This window comes from Amblyomma americanum, chromosome 6, assembly GCF_052857255.1.
Source record: "Amblyomma americanum isolate KBUSLIRL-KWMA chromosome 6, ASM5285725v1, whole genome shotgun sequence".
In the NCBI taxonomy this organism is placed as follows: Eukaryota; Metazoa; Arthropoda; class Arachnida; order Ixodida; family Ixodidae; genus Amblyomma; species Amblyomma americanum.
This window is the reverse complement of record NC_135502.1, coordinates 82,963,266-82,986,247: the sequence shown is the minus strand read 5'-3', so window position 1 is coordinate 82,986,247 and position 22,982 is coordinate 82,963,266. Positions and strand designations below refer to the sequence as shown.

The window sequence follows — 22,982 nt, the reverse complement described above, 5'->3', positions numbered from 1 at the left end:
TACAAGAGGTATCCAGAGGCTTGGAGTGAGAACAGATGGGGATAAGAGTAAATGAAAAATGCCTTAGTAACCTGCGATTCGCTGATGATATCGCCTTGCTAAGTCACTCAGGAGATGAACTACAAAGCATGATTAATGAGCTAGATATGTACCGCAGAACGGTGGGTCTAAAATTTAATATGCAGATAACTAAAGTAATATTCAGCAGTCTCGAAGTGAACAGCACTTTACAATTAGTAGCGAGGTGCTGGAAGTGGAAAGGGAATGCGTCTAGTTAGGGCAGGCAGCGAACGCAGATCCGAATCACTAGAGCGAATTTACAAGAAGAATTAAGAATGTGGTGGAGCGTATTTGGCAGGTTCTCCCAGATCATAAATGGCACTTTACGAATATCCCTAAAGAGAAAACTATATAAGAGCTGTATCTCACCGGTACTTCCCTATGAGGCAGAAACGTGGAGGCTAACGATAAGGGTTCAGCTTGTGTTAAGGCCAGCGCAGCGAGCTATGTAAAAGAAAATGATAGGTGTAACGTTAAGAGACCGGAAGCGGACAGAGTGGGTGAGGGAACAAACTCGGGTTAATGACATCGTAGTCGAAATGAACAGGAAGAAATGGGCTTGGGCAGGGCATGCAATGCGAAGGCAAGATAACCAATGGCCCTTAATGGTAACGGACTTGATTGAGAGAGAAGGCCAGAAAGTTAGGTAGACGGATGAGTTTAAGAAGTTTTCTGGGATCGGGTGGCCGCAACAGGCACAGGACAGGGTTAGTTGGAGAGACATGGGCGAGGCCTTTGCCCTGCAGTGGGCCTTGTGAGACCGATGATGATGATGATGAATCGCAGCCTTGTGTCAAGCGTTCCTTCCTGAAGCTGAAGCGTTCCTTCGTTTGTTTGCTTTTTTCGTTTAGTGCAGGATATGAAAACACCTTCTTGCTTTAAGCTGATTCATGTTCTTGGAAGTAATATTTGACATCGAAGGTGATTTCTATACCAAGTGCACGAGCTTGGCCGTGCCGGGATGGAAAGTGCGCTGTTTCGATCACCGGGCCTTAGCTGAGCCGTGCTTGAAGCTGCAGGCCATAGTTGGGCTCGGGCCCGTACATTGAGGCAATGTGTCCTGCTTTTGATTTATTACTGTAGGATGGACTTGAGGCGCTCTAGCAGCGATACAGATGAAACAGGATCATGGTGTAGGCTCAGAAGAAAACTTAACTCTTATATACTTACCTTTTTTACGTGCTTGGTTTGGTTTGATTTAAGGGGGTTTAGCGTCCCAAAGCGACTCAGGCTATGAGAGACGCCGTAGTGAAGGGCTCCGGAAATTTCGTCCACCTGGGGTTCTTTAACGTGCACTGACATCGCACAGTACACACGGGCCTCTAGAATTTCGCCTCTATCAAAATTCGACCGCTGCCGCCGGGATCGAGCCCGCGTCTTTCGGGCCAGCAGCCGAGCGCCATAACCACTCAGCCACCGCGGCGGCTCTTTTTTCCGTGTGTGGGCTGCAGCTGCATTGTTCTCCGAGAGAAAAGTTTGAAACACTAATATTCCTTTTTTTCGTCCTGCTGTCCGTAATGTTTCGGAAATGAAAAAATCCCGGCGCTAAAATCTTTGCAAAGAGTTTTTCATTGACGTGGTATGAGAGAAAGCATAACGACGTCATTTGCGGACCGAGAATCGCTATGTCCATGTAACTAAGTTCTAAGCCGCAGTAATCTAAAGGTTCTAAGCCGCAGTAATCTAGCGGCGGGCTGAACAGCTACGGCGTTCTTGGGGTGTTGTAACGCCTGACACAGGGCTCATTTGCACGAGCTAATTCGCCTAGTAAAGTACAAAGTGCCACCTGCTTGGCTGCGTCAGCTACCAGCGAGCACACGCGTCTCTTTTTACGGTGTACGCCACAAAGCGTAACTGAGGTACGAGTAAGAGGTTACAAAGGCATCGAAGAGCGAGTCAGCTGAAAGAAACTGAAGCGATCAGAGGTAGGCGCCCAGACCAGTTTAGTGCATATAAGTGCATAAGGTGTGAATCAAGGCATTATTCCTAATCCACAAGTGGAATTGTGAATCCGGGTACGAGCGCAAGCCAGACTGCCGGGGATTGGAGACTGCCGTTGGAAGTCTGAATGCAGCTCCACAATAGGTGCCGCATATCAGTTTCCATTAATGTCAATTTTTAGCACAGGATTACGTCGAGTTTTTATAAACGTACTTTGTTTCGCAACATTTCAGTGCAGTTAATGTGAAACGAAAGCACCTATTAAAACAGGTTTTTCAAGTGCTTAAGACAGGGCACAAATGAGTGTTATGTTTTGACTCTGTCGACGTTTATTTCCATCCCAAAAGTACTAAATACAATGCAACAGGAAGACAAGGCACATAGGTGAATAGACTAGATAATCGTAAACAACTTCTTCGATCTCCGCTTTTGAGCTATGCACACCGCTGAACGCTGAAAGGCCTCACGCGGGACTTGAAGCACGCACACATTTTCTACACATAACAGCCGGTACAGCGTACAAAACAGGCGCATGGCAGGGCGCTCGCCGCTCCATACAGTGCTTTTCGTATTATTTCATTCGCGTTCTGAGGTTGACATAAAGGCACTTTGCTCCGCATTTATTACTAATAACGAAGACCCAACATATGGTAGAGAGTACTTTTGCCGAGCCGCATGTTCTCTCTCAACAAACTCAGTGACATTCGGAACGCAGCGCATGGCTCGAGGCATATTTGAGGTGATGAGAGATCGTTATGCGGACGCATGAAGACCGCAGGTCCTACAGCACAGAATTCAAAGCGCTGCTAATTGGCGTCTCTGCGTAGCCACCGTCATTATCTGAAGATCGCAGGCTGCGAGAGCCGCTACTGCGCCGCACACTGCAGATCTGATCGTACTGTACATGCTCGAAATTGTCGAGGCTTTTTTCCGCACCCTTCTGGTGTGTTTTAAGTGCCCGAGGTGCTCAAAAAATCCGACTACGCGATCTATATGCAAATTTTAGTTCTTGGAAACTTTACACAAGACTGCATGTATGCGAGAGCATTCTTCTCTTGCAGCGCCTTTTGTCAATACCTCTTTGTGGTGATTTCTTAGGAAATCTATATTACACTATTTCAGTGAACGGCGTAAGTTCCTGAAAGGAAACATTAAATAAGGCACGTCGTAAGCAAGTAAGGCACAGATATTCGGAACATGTCTGCCTCGAAAACATTCAGACTCACTCTGCGGACACCTGCTGTCGCACCTGTCGATGCCGCTACAAAAACAGCGGCTGGCCGGCGCTGCATCTATGCGTGTTCAACAGTCACCGCGATTCGCGCATTTCTCCCACAATTCACACGTGTTCACAGAGCATGCAGTAGGGCAACTAGGTGACAGGGCGTATCACAGGAGCTCTGCATGTAGGAATTGTCAACACGTGTACAGTTGGGATGTATAAAAAGTGCTATTGCGGAGAGATATAACTGCGTGGCGCGCTTCCCAGCAAAAGGCACGTTGTGAACATAGCGCCGTCGAGAGCGCGATAAGGCATTGGCACTGTCGCTGAATTCTCGTGAAATATGCAGCCCCGTGCGGATTTTTCGCACCTGAACTTAATGCACCAAAAAAAAAAAAGTGTGCAAGCCAGACGTCCCATCAATGCCTCTTTGAAGTGTAGTTAGTTCGCCCTTCCATTATATTTATTTTTCTTTTAAAACAAACGCCGAACATGGCCTCTAAGCAAAGAAGACTTTGCTCGCAATAAATACAGGAAATGTAAGGCATTGTAGTGAAAAGGCATCAAGCATACTCGCGCTAAGGCATTTACCGTTTTCTCCGTTTCTTTCCGCCATGTCATTCATGTTAATAGCTAAAAGAAAGAGCTCAGGCTGACTGGCTGCACATGTTTGTTCTTGAGAAAACTTCCTTGTTCTGCGTACAAACGCTGCTAGGCTTGAACCACAACATGTGATCAGTGGCACATTCAATGTACAACAACAGGCAGAGTACGATTGTACAAGTTAGGTAGTATTTGCATGCGTAAGGCGCAGAGTAAAGCACCGACGGGTAAAACATTGACACATGCAGTTCTGGACAGCTAACATTATACAAATATAAGGCACCGGAGAAAGCTTGGAAACTTTATACAATGGCAAGTCACATCTCAAGACACCGGTCATTTCTACAGTCAGAACCGACGCAAAGAATTTCCTATTGCTCTCACGACCGAAATTACCATCCATAATGTTGTCTTATTAACTGTAGGGATTTCATTGGTCTAAATGAAATGGCTTCGCATTTGTACTTTGTTATTTGCAGTACAAAAGCGAAAGCAACTCACTGCTTTGCTAAGCAGCGCGTACTGCAAAGCTGTGCAGCGCACTGGTCATCGGCAGTCTGCCTTGGAGTGGAGCTAAAAGCGCACTGGCGAACGGAGCACTTAGCTCAACATAAGGCTTTATCATCTCTGGTTTATGTTACACTGCCACCGGGAATGCTCAACACCGAAAGCCTGTTTCACCAGTTGAGCGGCGCTGTACGCCGAAGGCATAGAAATAATGCAAATATCCAAGATCGGAGGACCGCATTTCGTGTCTTCGTTCAATTTTAAGGCCTGTCATAAAATATTTTGTTAAAATATAAAACGCTAGTAAAAGTACGTTTTTCACGGCTCGGTTCTACCGGTCCTTCAGTTATACCCCTCACACAACCTCGTACTTCGAGACGAACGCTATACGCTACAAAAATAAGGTGCGTACCTGTGTACAAATAAACACTTGGCTCTTTGTAAGCTTCGTCTTGCATGAGCTCACTTTGTGTTAATCAGACGCGAGACTCCGCCGCCATTTCAAGTTGATTTTACCGAATTGCTCAGTTTTTATACTACCGGCAGCACGATCAATGATGCCAGCTCCACTCCGAAGGAGATATGTACAATACAAACTCGACACCAAAACCGTCCCAGTTCGTCGGTTCATAACGGTACGATGGCGCCAGCCCGCACAGCGCACTTGGAAAATGTCTGAGATCACGCCATCTTGCATCCTCTCCTCAGCCTTCGAGGACCAACCGCAGCCGAGCAGACTTTCAAGGCACGCGCACACAAGAGTCCCCCACGTGTCGGGTCCGCACCGCCGGGTCCGAGGCGTGTCGTCAGGGCGTGAGCATGGATGCGCCCTCGAGAAACTTCATGGTCGACAGGGAAGGCGGCAGGAAGGCCTGCGCCGACTGCCGGTAGCGCATCATCATCTGGTCCAGGACGCCGAAGAGAAGCCGCGGAGGGGGCGTGGTCGGCGACACGGCCAGGTCCGGGTTGGAACGCGAACTGCCCTTGCTGTCCTCGTTGGAGTCGAGCGTCGGAGACTTGGGCGGCTCCGACTCGTAGTGGCCCGTCTTGGAAGACAGCCCGTTGCCTGCGAGCGTCCCCAGGCAGGCCGGACAGTAGCCACGGCTCAGCAGGCGCCCGCCACTGGTCGAGTAGGACTTGCCGCAACCCGCGCACTTCTCCTGGTGCTCGCCTGAAGGAGGAAGGAGGAAACAAGAAAAGAAAGACGACATCATTTAACTACAGATTCTTTGAATATGGGCTGGTGATGTCAGCGATCGGGGCGGCAGTGATCTGTAACAAACAGGGAGTTCTAGCTACACAAAGTTGTGCTCCGCTTTCGGGCATCTCAACGAAGTTGACTAGAACAGAAAGTTTAAGTGGTTTCTTGGCGGACATGCACAGCACGCTCTCGAGACACAAAGAGCGTTGCGGCATTGTGATTACAGGATTGCCAGATTTATCAACAAGCAGGAATGTGAATGATATTCTTTTGAGGTAGGAACAAACAGACTCGATGCGATCGTGCTACTCAAGTGATGTTTGTTTTTATATATGCGAGCATGCTGTAAACGGGCGTCTGGAAAACACTCCAGATCATTCACTTGTTTGCAAGGATTTTATGTACAAATAAACACATCTAAACGCGAAGTAAATATGCGCCCCTTTTTTTTTTATGCTGCAAGAGTGAGGGGCTATTGCTACGTACAGTGATGCAAATGCGACAAAATGGCATACTTAATTGTTAGATAATTTTTAATTAATTTTCATGTGCAATAGCAACACTGATGGTGTTATATGCACCTCGTACTGAAGGTCTGTATATTGCCTTCTACGACTCCGAACTTTTTAATGTGCACAAAATTATCAATATAGAAAGTCACAAGATATCTATTTCAAAAGACTCATTGAACCGAAGGTTCATGATATAAACGAACAAAGTGAATTTCTTCAGCGCAGGTAGTTTTTTCGGGAACTTGGAACGTGTGAAAACGCGTAAGAATGATGAAACGCCTCTTTAGCCGCAGGCAAAGTATTTTTCAAAAGGCGAGCAATACACAGTTCAGTTCCCTCAGCGGTTGCCCAGACTCGAAAATGGGATTGAAAGCACGGCAGCTGCGACGTACTTCTTATCAGTTCACCTTTTTTTTTTCAGCCTGCTGAGTCGTTTAACACCTTTGTTGCGTTCGTACTGAGTGCGCATTAAGCGCTAAGTCTTCGGTCAACGTCACACGAAAACCAAAGCAAAACTTCCCGAGTTTCTAAAGGGCCAAACTAAAAGACAGGCGCATGTGAACGTGCCACAGACAATGAATGACGTCGAACCAGGCCAGTGGCGATAACATCGTGAAATCTGCAATCTACGAGAGGCGGCCGTAACTAAAGTAACCATCGGTCAAGGTAACCGCGTGAATAGCTTCCCAGGTGCCCATTCGTTTCCCACAGGAACCAGTATGCGCCGTCTAATGGCTTCTAACTGGTCATCTTGCAACAGCGCCATTACCGGCGGGGCTCCGTCAAACGCAGTTAACTGTGCCACTCAGGGAGATACGCGCCGAAGGCACGAATATGATAATTAAGCTTTATTATGAAAATTAATTGCCGCTCGGCGAGGAGCTTCTGATGCGATAAAGCTGTACCGGCGTGCGCATTTTTTGTTTCTCACTAGTACAGTAGTAGCCGTAGGTTCCAGTTAGCGCTTGATACTTCCTGCGCGTTAGTAGGAGTCGTGAGTTAGGCGAATCTTCTCAACTATCGCACGCTGGGTTCATTCATACCCGTTAACACCGCGGCGAATCAGAAATCTCCTTTGCGCAGGGCCTAGCCATTAAACTACCGCTCTCTTCTTTCAGTGCGAGGATAATAAGCTATATATTTCGCGTCCACCTGCGCGCTGTTTCGTTCACATAGCGCAATTTCCTCTGCGGCTTCCGCAGTCATTTTTCAACAGTTCTATGGCCGCGCTTCAGTGGATGCCATTGAGTAATTGCTCCCTTTTTACAGTTCTATTTCACTTGTGGACTTTAAATTAAAGACCCCTGTTCACTGTTACGTATATATTCCAAAACTTAAGCTTAGAGAGACATAGGGCAATGTAACGAGTGGAATGCGCTTTAAGATTCAAAAGCGTATAGTGCGGTTTATAGGAGCCTTCTCAGTCTATTAATTCAATATCGTAAATACGTACAGTGACATTATCCGCAAGCATCATATTTGCATAGTCATAACACGTAACAAAGACGTGATGCTCTCAAGCATCTGAGATTGGTTCAAAGCGAGCGTTCGAAGTAGTTCTCGGTATATGGCAAGAGAACGAAAAACCAGCTCCGTGTATGCGTTTACGGTATACACCCCGCAAGACGAGAGCGTGGCGGCAGTGAAGATGAGCGCGCGCGCGCCCTCTTTTACAAGAACGCAGGGGCGTTTGCGCTGTTTCGAAATCACGTTTCTTCGCTGAGCGCTCACATGTGCACAGTATGCACACACACACGCAGCGAAGATAAAAGAGAAAGCCACAGACGCATACACCGTAAGGACAGGACCGCGACGACGGCTTGGGCGTATGCTCGTGCGTTACCGCGCAGAAGCCCAACCATTAACCACGCCGCAGCCACGCGCAACACCCCCACCCTCCCCCCTGCCTCCCCCCCCCCCCCCCCCCCCCCCACAACCGCGCTTAGCGCACAAAGATGTCTTGAAGAAGAGCAACGACTCAAAGAGCGCAGAGTAGGAAGCGCCCTGGGATGCGATGCAGCAGCGCATCTGCGGCGACGGACGGCGACCAACACCCACGCATTTTCCACGTGTGCAATCGACCGCCCCCGGAGCTTTCTTCGCAGACACTCGGAGCAAACCAGCGTGACTTCGCCGTGGATAGAAAGAGGGGGAGTAAAAATAAAGCGTGTGCACGCGGAAAGTCGTAAAGAGAAAGTAGTTAAAACGTGCAGGATTCAACTCGCTGCGCAAGGCGAATGGAAATGACGGAACCGGAAACTTGCGTGCCAGCCGCCTTTGCCGGAGTTTAAGGGGCGCCTGTCGGTGGGCGTGCTCTTGAGATAAGGGTCATAACCTATCAGACTACAGATTCCGCGCATGGTCTTCGAGAACATATTTGGCGCATAACTCGATGCTAAATTCCCGAAGCACGGGTGGACGCAGTAATCGTAAACACACAACAAGATTACTCGGGTTTCAAGGTTTCATGGACATCTGTGCGCTGGTATAGATCAATGCTGCCCTCGTCCGGATATTTCTTCGCATATTTGGCGTATCACATGGTATACAATAGGGAGTATTTACGGACGTCACAGTGGCCACCATATTGTTGTACATGAAGCGTGTTCCGAGGCAGCATTTCTAATTTTCACCTCCTAAGGCCTGCACCGCTGGAGCTATGCGCTGTACAACAAAATGGCGCCCGGGAAGTCACGTGAATAGGCCGCTCAGCTCTTCTCTCATATTCTGCCTTAACAAAGTGCGTGCCTGATAATTTTTAATTCAGCACTACATTGAAATAGTTATCCGGGAAACTCGACACAGTAGGCGGTCGCCCATTCCACATTCCAGTTGTGCCGTCGGATTGCCACGTACATTGGAGGATAAGCAGAGTCAAATTACGACATAAAAACAAAAGCTGACCCGAGTGGGAGCAAAAGAACGTAAACATGCACGATCTTCTTGGCATTTAAATCCGCCTAGGTGCAGCACGGGAGGGCGACCTCTCCGGCGTGGTTTCTTTGGTGTGTCACAGAGGGCGTCGCTGAAAGCGAACAAACGTGCCTCTTGCGCCTCGTCTGTCCCGCAGGAGCATTGCACGACCCCTGATGAGCTCAGCCTCATCCACTGAGGGGGAGGGAGTCACTCGGGGCAGAAAAAGATGATGAGGAGGGTCGAGTCATCCCAAAGGAAGCACAAGGTTAACAAAGAGAACGAAACAAAGACCCACTGCAAAGGAGAGCAGCAACAGCGGGGAATAATGTACGCAGTGTGGTGCACAACACGGCCGGGGGGGAGGGAAAGGCGCGGTACCGGCGGCGCGCGTGCGCAAGCGCAGCCCGACGGGGCGCGTGCGTTTCGCGTTCGCGTTTTTCTCAATCCTCGCGAGAGCGCGCGCGCTTTCTGACAGGGCGTGCTAGGGAGTGTCGCGCGCCGCCGAGTCGGGCGCGTGCGTTCTCGCTCGCTCGACCACGGTACGGCACGCTTCTCTACAGCGGTTGCGGCGACGGTTACACCCACGGCCAAATGGCGGGGCAAGACGAGAAAATGGCTCGAAAAAATAAACATGCGAACAAAAGACGGAGAGACTTGAGGATAGAGAGGGAATGGGAGGAAAGCAAAAAAAAAATACAAGAGGAGAGGCATTCCGCCGTCCTGTTGCTAGCTGAGGCCCGCCGCCGCTGCATCGTTCGAGGCCCCGAGTGCCACCACTGTATATACGGACGCGTGCCCGCACGCACAGCCTTTGGCAGTGCGCCCTTTTGTGTCCCGCTGTAGTTCACGACGCGCGATCCCTTCCCCTCCCCATCGTCGGTCGCGTGTGTCGTTCGCGCTCTCTCTAGACGAGCTGCAGTACACGCACGCCCTCTCAATTTGTAATCCGCGCGCGCGCCCGCCTTGCGCGGCCCGCCGGCCAGGCTGCGTGCCTTATCGCTTAGTAAGGCGTTCTTATGCGCCCTTCCTATACGCCGTCGTCTGCAGCGATTTGCAGTCGCGCGCTCACGCGGAGGGAAACGTGCATGGATTCACCGGCGATGCGATGCGGAGACAAGCGCGAAATGGTGAACGTGGCTGTGTGTGTCTCTCGATTCTTCTTCTTCTTCTTCCCGTTCTCAGCGTGGAGACGACTCTATCTTCGAGGGGGAGGAGGATGAGGAGAGATAGCGGATGAGGTTGAGCTTTAAAGGCCCCGATGAGGCGTTAATCGTAAATTTAGAAGATAAGGGCGATGTAGAACCCGTAAGTTACGTGCAGGCACGACGCATGCGATCGTGGAGAGGTACGGCGACAGTAGAAGTTGTTGTGCAGGGCGATTTTTCCGTCGCGCTTCGTTGCCACAGTGTATCCGTTCCTGCACAATTAACGACCTGCAGCCAGCAGGATAAAACAAACGCAAAAAATACCCCGTACAGACGAGTCCAAAGGTAAGACAGCGCCGAAAAGCGAGCCTTCTAGCGTTTAGTACCGGCTAAGCGAAACAGTCGTGTTCGTGTATTTGAAAGCTGTTACTGAAAATATGTCTTTGCCTTTTATGAAATGTTATTTGTTACATGACGACAACTCCAATCCTATCGTATTAAACTGTGCTTGTCACACGTAATTACGGAGCAATCAATAAATGAATACGTATACTTTGTTCCCTCTAATATTGCTCACGACTGTACTTGTACTTCGAAATCGTGAAGAAGGGAGTATAGCAAACAAAGGCAGACTGCTGCTGCTTATTATATGTAAGCGTCTGCATAGTTTGCAAATTATTAGTAAAAAGGCTGCACCTTGCGCCTTATTATATAATATTCAGCATGAGCGATACGTACTATGAGACCAGAGTCGCTTGGCGAGGGCTTGCAAACAGGCTCAGCCTATCAAGACAGGCTCCGAAGGCACTGGCCTTGCTAAAATATTGCACTGCATGAGAGGAACGGACCATAGATCTGAGGACCTGCAATAAATAATCAGATGTGCTGGTGGGTTCCTGTAGATATCGAGAAATGAGTGCGGAAGAATTATAAATTGCCCTCTGGTTTCGTATTCATCCTAATCTTTGATGATGAAGTTACTCTCGAGTCCGCCGATTTAATTTCTGCTTCCTAATCTCACTGCTGCGCTGTGGTTCTAAAACTCGAGAAGTAATGGCCTTCCGGGAGGCTTGTTCAACACCGATCCATTAGTACAATCAACCCAAGACCAACCAGTTGCGCCTGGAAGTTTTTTTTTTCTTTTTCGTATCAACTTCGAACCCCATAGTGACCACCGCACTGCTACCAAGGACAACAGCAGCAGCGACAGAATGACGAAATAGGGGGCAGTAATATCGTCATCGAACGCCGCATATCTAGGGCCGTTCAGGTGCAATCCGAGCTCCGGCGAACGAAGACAGCCGAGTCGGCCACCGCCATAACGAATGGCATTTGTCTACCGTTAGGGCTGTGATGGCCGCTCGGGTTGCGTGTCGTAAGAGCTCACTGCAGGCCGGCTGCTCGAGTGGGACGACGCGCCAACAAGCTTCGCATGCAGTCGGGCCGGAAAAACCAGAAGACAAAGAGGCGCGCGGCGCAGATGCAAATTTCGCTGTACGAAAGCCGATGCCAACAGCGGTCAGCGGGGAGTAAGTGCAAGCTTCCTTCCCTTTCCCACATCTTCCGTCTGCCCCTCGTTATCGCGTTCGAAGCCGGTGCGACCGCAGTTCACAAAGTGTACGCGCCTGCATATACTGGGCGGAGGGTTGCAGTACGCACTCTATATGCGCGTATGGAGAGAGAGAGAGAGAGAGACAGAGGTGTATAGCACCGTCTCAGCAGGGATGGTGAGTGGCGCCCCCCTTCCCCCAACACACGGAATACAAATGGCTCGCTTCGTTTCCGAAATGACGGTGTCTTACCAGTGCGGCAGATTCAGTCGCAAGACGGAAAAAGAAGTGGCCACTAGCCCCGTGCTGGAAGAAGCAAGCGCTTGTCTCGAGGCAGGATCGAAGTCGAGCTCTGTGTCGCGGTGGACGCCGACGGTGCGGTTTTAGTGGCGTAGCACAAACGGGCCCTTAGCCGCTCGCCGCTTTCTTCGGTGGGGCCGGCACTAAAAGGGCTGCTCTTCTTCGCAGGCACAACGCGGGAGAGAACCGCGAATGGAGTCTTGAACTCGCGGCGCCGCCTTGGGCGCTTCGCGTGTGTGTGAGCGGGAAACAAATGACGGCCAGGCCGAACGGGTTGTCGATCGCTCCGCGCGGCAATTAGCCGGGCGGCGAGCAAAAGCGCTTTCCTGTGTTTCCTGCCCAGGAGGGGAGGACGAGTTTGTTTCTATCTCGGTTTTTGCTCTTCGCAGTGGTGTTTTCGTTCGCTGTAGCGGCGGCGGCGAAGTCGGCCCTTTGTGAGAGCGCGCTATGGGGAGGTTGGACAGATTTGCGGTGCGATGCGCTTTGGCGGGGCTCTGAAGGAACCGAGCCTGTGACTGACCCTGTTGCCTTCACGGTCAAGGCCGCTTGCTCATTCACATTTGCCTTTTTCAAAGCTATCTTATTATTCCGGTGTAAGACGCTTGGTACTTACCTCGCATTATCGAGCTTCCCAAGCACGACTTTATGTGATTCACGTAAAGTCTTGTGTGGGACGCTGGGAAGATATGTGCTTTTTTCCCAACATGTTTCTCGCAGCAGCTGCAGCGTGAAGAATAATGTTCCTGCAGCTTCAAAGGACGCCGGGAGCGTGATCCTCGAACCCTTCCATAGCCCCATTTAAATATTGCCGAAGGCGTGACTTCATAACAAAAACTTCGCAGCGCTCTCAAAAAAAGATCCTCGAAACGGCTACTCGCTGAAGACTAAATCGCTACTCCTGTTCACAAACAGGCAAAGCGGGAGACGGCCGAAACGCGCTAACTGGTTATTTCCACGAGCCATCGCTTTAAAACAAAGCCCCCACGGAAGGTTGTGGACAGTGAGAAAGATGGGGGAGGGCGGATCCCGAAAAGACCGCTCGGCGAGAAAACGATTACCTCGCACACCAGGCGAGACTCGGCCGTGAAGGATCATCGCTTCCCATTTCCCACGCAGACAAAAACGGCCCTGGTCTAGCTATACTCTCCGGGAAGAGCACTACACCAACTCCGCAACTGCATGCTGCATAGCGATGGCGGCGGAGCAATCGTGCGGCCGCGTGCCGACCACGTCGCTCGAGAGTCATTTTCGTGAAGCTCTGCGGGAGCTCGGCATTAAGAAGTCGCCGGTAGGTATACTATGCACGCGGGGGAATCGGTGAACGCGAGCCAGCAAGCACGCTGAGATTCGGAGGTGAGCAGCGCAGCGCGCAGAAGCTCTGATAGAGTCTTTCTTACGAAATGTGATCGATCACCGGCATCTCTCTCTTTCCATCTCCATTTCCCTCTCCCCGAGACTGTTGGCCTCACTCCTACATGTACTCCTCAAGCTCACGGACCGCGCACGAAGTAGTGACTGTTCCTCTGCTGGAACGCTGTGGCGAGAGGCCGAGCGCGCAAACGGCGGTGGCACTCGGCCTATACCTAAGATGGGCGTGTCCGCGCGGACGCGGTCGCCCGCGGGATGACGGCAGCGCGGAGCTCCTGGTGCGTGAACTGACCGGCGCGGGCCGAAGACGTGTGCCGCGGAGGACGTATTTATGGCCTACTTTCGGGCCTATCTATGCACGGTTCCTCGCACGGACCGTGGCAACCAGCTTCTGCTCGCTGCTTCCCCTCCTTTTTGCGTGCCTCTTATCAATCGTCGTCGCCCGCGAGAGAGACATCCTGTCCCGCTTTTTATAGCTGCTGGAAACGGGTGGGGTTACGGTCTCGGGCCGGTCTTCGTGCGACCGCGCCGGTTCCGATGGGGACGACGGCCGTTCGTGTTCGCGCTCGCTTCGGTTGGTCGCCATTGTCTCGAGTTGCTCGGCAAGGAGGTGGGAGGTGGCTAGAAGCAGTTGAAGTGAGATAAAGTTGTATGAATTACTAAAACAGGACGTAGAATCGGCGATGGTGCAGAGACACTTAAGAGAGCTTACTTGTGAGAATGGGAAAGCATTAAAGTGTTGAGTCATGCTACGCTGCACAGTGACCATGAGGCATGAATATGCATACTTCGTACGTGCAAAAGTCTGGGAAGGCATGCAATTGAAGGTGCGTCTCTCACCGGCACGAATCCCTGTCGAATGCTAGCTTCCAGCTTAACTAGCACATGTAAGCTATATGAAACGAGAAATCGTATGGCACCACGTGAAACGCTGTACGAGAAACGGTTCCGTACCTTCACCTCTTTCATTTCATTTCTCCATTCTGCCTGCTATCCTTTATTTCCGCTGCCCCAGTGCGGATGTTCCACTATCGACGGCAGATGCCGGAGCTAGAAAAAATCTTTTCCTTCCTTTTTATTATTATTTTCATAAAGACCACTTACTACTACTACTACTACTACTACTACTACTACTACTACTACTACTACTACTACTACAATTTTGGCATGAATGTCGGAAAAACTGGCGCCACATGGAGGACGGGGTATATATAGACGAACGACATGTGTAGGATTGTCTCAAGTGGCGATGCGCGACTTCTTGTGCGCGTCGTACGGCCGCTTGATGACGTCATTGGATTTTTCTTTTTCTGGCCATCGCTCGGGTTTTCTGTACCATCCGCGTATACACACAAATACACGCGTCCACCGCCGGCTTTTCTCGTAATGGGATGATCAATGCTTTCGCATTAATATTTACGAGGAAAGGTCAGGTTGAGGAACTGCCTCACTAAGGGATAACACCCGAACCGCACAGTGAAGGAAGGTGGTGGGGAAAAGAGGGGAAAAGTGTCGCCGTAGCGGAAGGCTGCGGTTTAATTTCGACTATATGTCGAATTGTATAACATACATTTGTATCGCACAGCAAACGGCCATCTTTGCATTGTTTCTACTGAAATAGGACAGCCGTGAATTGGATTCAATCATCTATCTCGTGTCCAGCTGCATGCAGATCGCCATAGCCACTGAGTCACCACAGCGAGTTCAAAGCATTCACCTTGTCAAACGAAAAAAAAAAAACAGCTCGTACACAAAGTAAATAAAACGCAAATAATGCGAAGGATTGATGCGACAACGCATTATTTCGGGTTGTGCATTGTGTGACCTCTTGCGTGCTTGTTTCGTCACTGGCGCTGCACCGCATAGCAGGCTCGCAAAGTTCGTTGGTTAAGGAACGGAGAACGTCACTTCCAGTTAGTTGCACGGCCTGGGTTGCTACCGATTGCGACGCACTTAATGAGCTTCTCCACACGATAAACTTGTGAGGCAGCGAGTAGAGTCCAGTCTTCGCGTGTTAAAGGGGTTGGCACTGGCGCAACGTAAAATCCGTCCCGGTTGCAAAATAAATTGAAGACTATCGGAACCGCCAGAATCGAAGTAATTATGACAGCGGGAGTAATAAGGAAGGAATAAATATACCGAAGGCGTTTTTTGTCAGCTATGGAGCGAGTTTACGCACCAAGCTTCAACGTTCGAGCTGACGTAAATAAGCAAAAGCAATTATGTTAATACACACAGCTGCATGGGGCGATTTTAGCTCCGGGCGTTTTTTGTTGCGGACTTGCGGTTGCCGATTGCAACAGGGTTCGACGTAAACAAGTGTTGCTTGCCCATTGGTCTCGCGCACACCCACATACCTACACGCAACTGCGCACGCTAACCAAGCACATTGCGGTCTGTCGTGTTTGCTATTCTGACCACGTAAATCATGTCGTTTGCCTCTATTTTCCGGTTATCCCTTCATATACTCTGCAAACCACTTTAAGGTAACAAGACAAACTTTGTTCCGGACTCTCTTTTATTATTTTATTTTTATAGATACAGTCCACCACGTCCACAACTTCGTGCTCAAAGCAGTAGTTGTTGTCCAGTATATCGTGAGATTTGTACTTATTATTTGTATTTTTTTTTGTGAGTGCTTACATGCCGTTTTATTTTATTTTATTTCTATGTTCACGTTGTGATCCTATTATGAATGTATATGACACGCTGTATGCCATTCTGATGCTGCTGTCAAGTCATTGTAGGGTGCGTCGACTCCTGTCAAGCCTTTTCCTGGCTTTTTGTCGACGCACCCAACATCGTCAAGATGTTGAGTAAATTGATTTAAAACTGAAATTGAAATATTAATGTGTATACAGTTGAACCTCGTTATAACGAGGTTGATGGTGTCCAGCGATTGCTTCCTTATAGACGAAGCTTCGTTATAGCCCGTGTTGACTGAGCTTCCAGGGGGAATCGTCGCACATTTGTTATAGACTTTTATTATAACATTTAGTTATAGACAGTTTCGTTATATCGAGGTTCGTCTATACTAACGTAGGCCCGTTGCACCCTCGATGTCACCATTTATAACAGCGGAGTCAAGAAGCAAGGTACGTTATACGGGGTCGACCTTTTGATTCTTGCAAAGGAGAACGGACCGTCGGTGCCACCAATTGGTCGCCGCGCTCACCGGAAGTATTGCGCCTCCAGCACCGGATGCGCGAGACGCGGCCATTGCGGGCAGCGCGCATGCATCCGGCGTCGTGGAATGCAGGCCAGGATGAAGGAGCAACTGGCCTACATAACTAATGACCACTGCCGTACGCGACCTTCCGCGAAACAATCTTCGTGGCCCACCTTTTGCATGTTAGACCTACATCCGCGTGAGCAGGCAGTCTTGACCTTCTATATATAATGTCCCATAGAGAAGTATCAGTGCGAAAACGTATTCCAGTGCGTTGCTTGTGCGATTGCGCCATTGTTCAATATATCAGTATACTGATATAGCTCACTGCAAGTTTACTAAGCCCCGCCACGGTGGCTTAGTGGTTAGGGCGCTCGACTACTGATCCGGAGTTCCCGGGTTCGAACCCGACCGCGGCGGCTGCGTTTTTATGGAGGAAAAACGCCAAGGCGCCCGTGTGCTGTGCGATGTCAGTGCACGTTAAAGATCCCCAGGTGGTCGAAATTATTCCGGAGCCCTCCACTACGGCGCCCCTTTCTTCCTTTCTTCTTTCAGTCCCTCCTTTATTCCTTCCCTTACGGCGCGGTTCAGGTGTCCAACGATACATGAGACAGATACTGCGCCATTTCCTTTCCCCAAAAAACCAATTATTATTATTATTAAGTTTACTAAAATTAGTGCTTTGCAAACATTTGGTGCTGAGCTAGATTTTCTTACTCGCTCACGCTCACGCAACAACTCTTACAGCTTGTCATAATCATTCACTTAAATATCTGGCCTGCAGAGTAACAGGCCAGATATTTATTTTTCAGGCAAATTAACCTCTTTGACTTTCCCGTCAATAAACCCTCTCTCTGTTCACTTCAGACTACTGCTCTCTTCACTGGTTCGTCTTCTTTCGTGCCTGTATAAACTGCACACCAACAGGCTCACTACAAAATTCTACTTTCCTACAGGACAAGCCCTCATTTTAAAGGCTCGTTCGTTCAGCAGTAAGCTTCCTGGTATAACGTGCACGTGCAATGCGGACATGCAGCCTTTAAATTTCGCGCGTTTTGTCAATACCAGCGGTCAGTTCCGCTGAAACCTGCCATTTTTCTCCAACCTGTTTTCTAACCCCTGAGCGCACTGTTAGAGGAACGCCCATTGAAGCGACGCCGCATACTTCGCCAAGGCGAGACGTATATCAAATACAGCTGCACACACGCGCGCAATCACAACTAAAGGTGCCTGTCCCAGCTTCGCTGTAACGGCGAATACGTTATAGCCCGACTTCTATGCAGGCATTTATCGCGTCCCCAATCGAGTTGTAATTGAGTTTTTTTGTTTTTTTTTTTACTGCCACCCTATAAAGCACGACCACTCGGCGTGCAAAGAAGACGCCGCGCCTAATAGAGGACACATCGCCGCCGCGCTCGCAATTAACACTTGGCGCTAATGAAACGCGATAATAGTACCCGAAGGAAAACCGCGCACCTTCCCGCGCACTGGGCATACGCCGTTAGCCGCCCACTGTCCCCTCTCGCACACGCGGGAGCGCTGCCGTCGTCTCGAACGCACCACACAGCTTCCCGCATCACGAGGAAGTCGAGCGCCACTCTAATGCGAGCCACAGAATCGCTCCGAGTCTCACCGGCGACCAGAGAATGCGCATGGATGCGTAGTACCCGCGGGCGCCGTAAGGCGTCGCGGTATTGTAGGCTATATTAGCTATAGGGTTCTCAGCGAACAGGGTTCGCAGGTATTGTGGCCTTACGCCTGCGGCCTGCGGCCATTCGCTTTTTGCAGTGTTTCGCTCAGAACGGCGAGCCTAATGACTGGCAAACACGAAAGGCTGCTGCTGCTGGTTCGTGACTGAATTATACAGTGTCGCGATGTTCGTTGTCGCCGATTGGCGCGACGAGCTCTGGCAGCTAGGGTTTGCATTCTGTGATTATAGGCAGCGGGCGCCGACGACTGCGAGCATCGCTGTCGATGGCAGCGCCGCTAATAGCTTTGTTGCGGACGAGCGAGGAAAATGGAGCGTACGATACGAGCCGATTCGCCAGAAGGAGCAAAGTGCGAAGGCCTCTCGCGTAATAACTGCCCCGAACGCGGATACGCGAAGAGTACGCAAATCTGTCTTTGCGGTCCTTGGACGTCTTCATTCTCCGAGGGTTCTTCGCGCGAACATCGCCAATGGGCTCTGTAAGCGTTTGCTTGCTTTATAGTTAGACACGTAATGATGGTTTAAGGGGGACCTTACAAGACCCGAGGACAGCTTGCTTACTCCTCAGTTTTCCCCTTAACTGCACACGGCGGGTTCGGAGATTAGCGGTTGCAACGAAGCTCTGAGTCCGTGCATTTTCAAAGCAGCAGATCTTGTCCCCTGGAATGCGTTCAGTGTCGTTAATTTCAATGGAAAAGTACGGTTTCACGCGGGAAACAAGAAGCTGTGTTATTTGATGCTTGCGAGAGTACAGGTTCATCCCTGAAGCATTTGCTTCTTGCAGTAAACTTCGCACCTGGCTCTTACTTCAAGCAATAACGCATGCTTCGGGAGAATGCGCTGACCAACGAATCAGCAGAAGAGCAGCCTCCGCCTTCTGTGCATGCGAGCGCCAACATCTGCTATCGTACGTCTATGAACAAAGAAATGTGCGCGTTCGGGGGGTGATGACTGATCCCCAACATCTTCAGTTACGCATTTTTTCTGCGTTAACTTCCCCTACATTTCTATTATGAACGTTATGGAGCGTATTGTGCGTGATCTACCCCCGACCTCGATTTTGCCAAGACGCACGCGTAGACTGCCGCTCCCAGTGGCAGTAATTGTGTAAGCTGCTCCTTCTGTGTCCGAGTTTTGTGTGCTCAGAGCCAATAAAGATAACCACAAATTAGCGGCATATCACCGACGCTATATGCTGTTCCACTTGCTTTTCTCGGAATGTGTCAGACAGTGAGTGTAACTGAAAAAAAGAAAGAGCAGGAGAGGTATGTAATGCTATGGAATTACAGAAGTGTCATCCTGCTAAATGGCCGGCAGACAGATAGCCCCAGGCAGCAGAAAGCCCCAAGAAGCAGGCCGGATTCCTGGGAGGACAATTTGCGACGCGCTATACTCCAGGACGGACGTCACCTTAACAGCACCCCCATGAGTCGTGGCGCTGTGCTCCCAGGTGTGGCCAAGAGAGATAAAAACTCGCGCCATGCCGGGGTGAAGTAAAGTATGTGCCCATGACGCAAAACGCCCTTGGGAGGGTCCTCACCGCGGGCGTTACAGCTGCGGTGCCAGCTGCAGCGAACACGCATTGCGTTTATGGCCGCGCATATGATTCTTCTCATTCCCTGGCTGAGGACATTCCAAATTGGCCGCGACGACACGTCGAACAGAAAAACAGCAAGAAATAAAGGAGAATTGCGACGCCTCAAAAAATCTTCCAGGGCTGTCGTCGGCCAGCCCGCTGGTCATTTTTATCAACGACTTCTCATCGCCGATTCAAGGCCTTCATTAGACACGATACGCGGACAGCACACACAAGCCACCCGCGCTCGTCTCTCGCCTCGCGCGCGCTTCCTCCTCGGGACTCAGCCACTCAGACATATATTGCGTCGTGCCGCGCCCGTCCGATCGCCGCGCTCGCTGTCGCTGCCGCGCGCAGTTCGCCCGGGAATCCTCTCGGGGTGTCCCTACTATGCGCGCAAGACACTCGCGTGGGTTGGGTCCCCGATGTTATCGGCGCTTTCCCAAGGCGACGCTGGCGAGGACTGCTGCCGACTGCCTCGACGGCGTCCCTCACGCCATACCTGCGAAGTTGCTTCGCGCAGCAGTCGTACAGCGCGGAAAGAGGGAGAGAGTGAGTGAGAGAGAGAGGGGAACAGCTATTTGGACGCGTTATACGGTATGGTCAGCACCCCCCCCCGTTCTTTTCGCGCTTGAGCGCGCACAACTGCGGTCGCGTCCGTTCCCTCGCCAGTAATTGAGCGCCGCATCTATACGGCAGCGATGGAGGAGCGAGATAGAAGGAGACACACATACGCACACAACTTCGCTCACGCACTCAGTACGACTGGGTTTCCACGCAGCGAGCGGGCTTGCCTATATAGATGTGCAAACACCAGCCATCACGACCATGCCCGGGAGCTATATAGCCAGCGAACGATCGGACGAGGGAACTGTGTACAGCGGCTGGTCACTGTATGTACACCCCGAGTAGTATATTCCCGCGTGCTCTCTGGTGAAGAAACACACGCGCCAAGCTGTTGGCTCGAATCCAGCGCTGCTGGTGCTTTAGTAAACACTCGGTTGGGAAGCTTGGACTCGATGTAGTGGCCAAGGCGCCTACGCGCGTTTGTTGCAACGCGGCTTAAATGAATGTGGCACTGCTGTGCTGCCTGTCTCGAGTCACGCGTCCTGAGTGGCGAAAACGCAGGTAGCGAATTTCCTTGCCCGCAGTGAAAGCTCCGGGCTTGAATGACCGAGCTGAATCTACTGATTTGCGTAAGTGCTACGCCTTTTCAAGGTTTCTCCTTTGGACTTTGAGTTAGGTTGAAATATGCTAACGGCTGCACGATGTCTATCCGTTGGCCGGCACTAAAGGAGTTCTAGAAAGCAGTGTTGGGAGGAAGTAGCGGCGTAGTCGAGTCGAATGGGTACACTGGAACCCTAAACGAACTTTAAAGCGCAGGAAAATGGTCTGCGGCCTGATCAGCTGGACTTTGCTTGTGGCAACATGCCTGAAACGTAGCCATCCTGAAGCAAGTTCATTAGGCGAGACAGTTTTCGAGTCTCGATGTTGTGCACATTTTACGCAGGCTCACGAACGCAATCAATGGCGTAGTTGTGCCTGTGATGGGCACGTGAATTTCGCGCCGACATCCATACAACCGCTCAAAGAATCGGCGAGTTTGGCTGTACGTACAACGGATAAAAAGCATGCGGTGCCCATAACTACACATCCTTGAGAATCCTTTCCACCTCTCTCCTTATCTGTGTTCTCTCCGTTTTCACTCATGCAAGAGAGGGAGCGAATCGAGAAACGAACATTGGAGCAATTAGTTCCATTGGAGCGAATCCAAGTCGCAATGGCTTGCTTCCGGAGAAAACGAGCTTTTGCGGTGGACGAGAATCTCAATTTTATTCCGCTGGGCGCAGCGGAGAATATTAGGCGTTGCCAAAGCGAAAAAGGCGTGAATCGTTTGGCCTTATCTTCTTCGTGGATACGACCACCAAGCTGTAGCCTCGTGGCGACACGAGATATTTTCCTCGGACGTACCGCAAAACTCGTGGTAGCGACTGATGTTCATGTAATGATATTGATTACTTACGCATTGCTCTCAGCGCATGCATGTGACAGAACGCGCAGGTAAACGGGGACATTATGACCGACGAGAAGCAAGGAACAAGGCGTGATCACACTAATCCGTTGAAACATCTCGGGAGGTAATTTTTCCTCAGGAAATTAGTGGAACCAAACCTGTCATTTTCCTTCTTTCATGTTCTTTACTGTCCTTTTCAAACGTTATAATTAGGGCTGCCAATATGAGGAAGCGGGTGCATAAAGAAGGCAGCGAGCAATGCTGGTTAATAATGATTGCAATCGAAGCTTTGATTTATTTTTGCAAAGACCGGGGATAGGAAAGATCAGTTCGTTAGTGATCAGCACTTGATGCCGAGTGCTGAGAGGTCTTTCTTTTCTTTTTTTTAATCCTTCCGCACAAGAAATCTTGCCAGCACCACCAAATTACATTGCATATACATCCTGTACACCTGGCTTAACTATCGCACCGCCTTGTTGACGCGTTTCTTCGAACCCGTGAAATCCGCCCAAGCGGAAACTCGCTTCTTTACCGTCGTTTATATATATGCGCGCCAGAAACAAGCGACGCAGTTCACGGAAAGCGGATCGCGCGGCTAATTTAACGAGATACCGCCTTGCACGTCCACCTGCGTTATTAGCTCCGGCTGGATAGCAACACTGAGAGAGAGAGAGAGATAGAAGACAGGAGAAGGCTAAGGAGAAACGGATTTGACGGAGAAACAGGCGGGAATAATGGAAGCGCTAGCGAGAATAAAAGAACGGATAGAAAGAACGGGAGAGAAAACTGCACCACCGCGGTTGCAGGAAACGGCCGCTGCTCGCAGGCGCGTCGATCGCTCGGGGACTGACAGGAAAAACGACGAAATGCGCCCCAAAGTGAGGCTAACTGGCGTCGGCTCAGCGACGCCGATCGGGTGGCAATCTGGTGCTCGCAGGAGAGCGAGCAGGCAGGCAGCTGCGAGCAGTCCGACAAGGCGATGCCAGTGTGTGTGCCCCACCCTTGCTTTTAGCCCGCGTCCATCGGGATGTAGGCCGGCCGGTGGCGGCGGCGGGAGCAACCGAGATACGGGTCGCGTGGCCGAGCGCTTTGCTGCAGCCTCTGCGTCGCTCCGAGGCACGGACGGACGCACGGTAGCTGGGGTCTGTATACTACCGCTTTGCACTGCGAGAGCGCGCGATGGTGGGAAC

At 50.6% G+C, this 22,982-nt stretch overlaps 1 protein-coding gene across 2 annotated transcripts in view; it reads right to left on the bottom strand.

Moving 5' to 3' along the window:
* Positions 1-2,316: 2,316 nt before the first annotated feature.
* Positions 2,317-22,982, bottom strand: part of LOC144093804 (uncharacterized) — a 114,903-nt gene continuing 94,237 nt past the window's right edge. For both annotated transcript variants that reach the window (XM_077627509.1, XM_077627510.1), the window contains one exon: positions 2,317-5,504. In XM_077627509.1, coding sequence (XP_077483635.1) covers positions 5,140-5,504 — 365 coding nt within the window. In that variant the 3' untranslated portion in view covers positions 2,317-5,139. The remainder of the gene's footprint in view (positions 5,505-22,982) is intronic.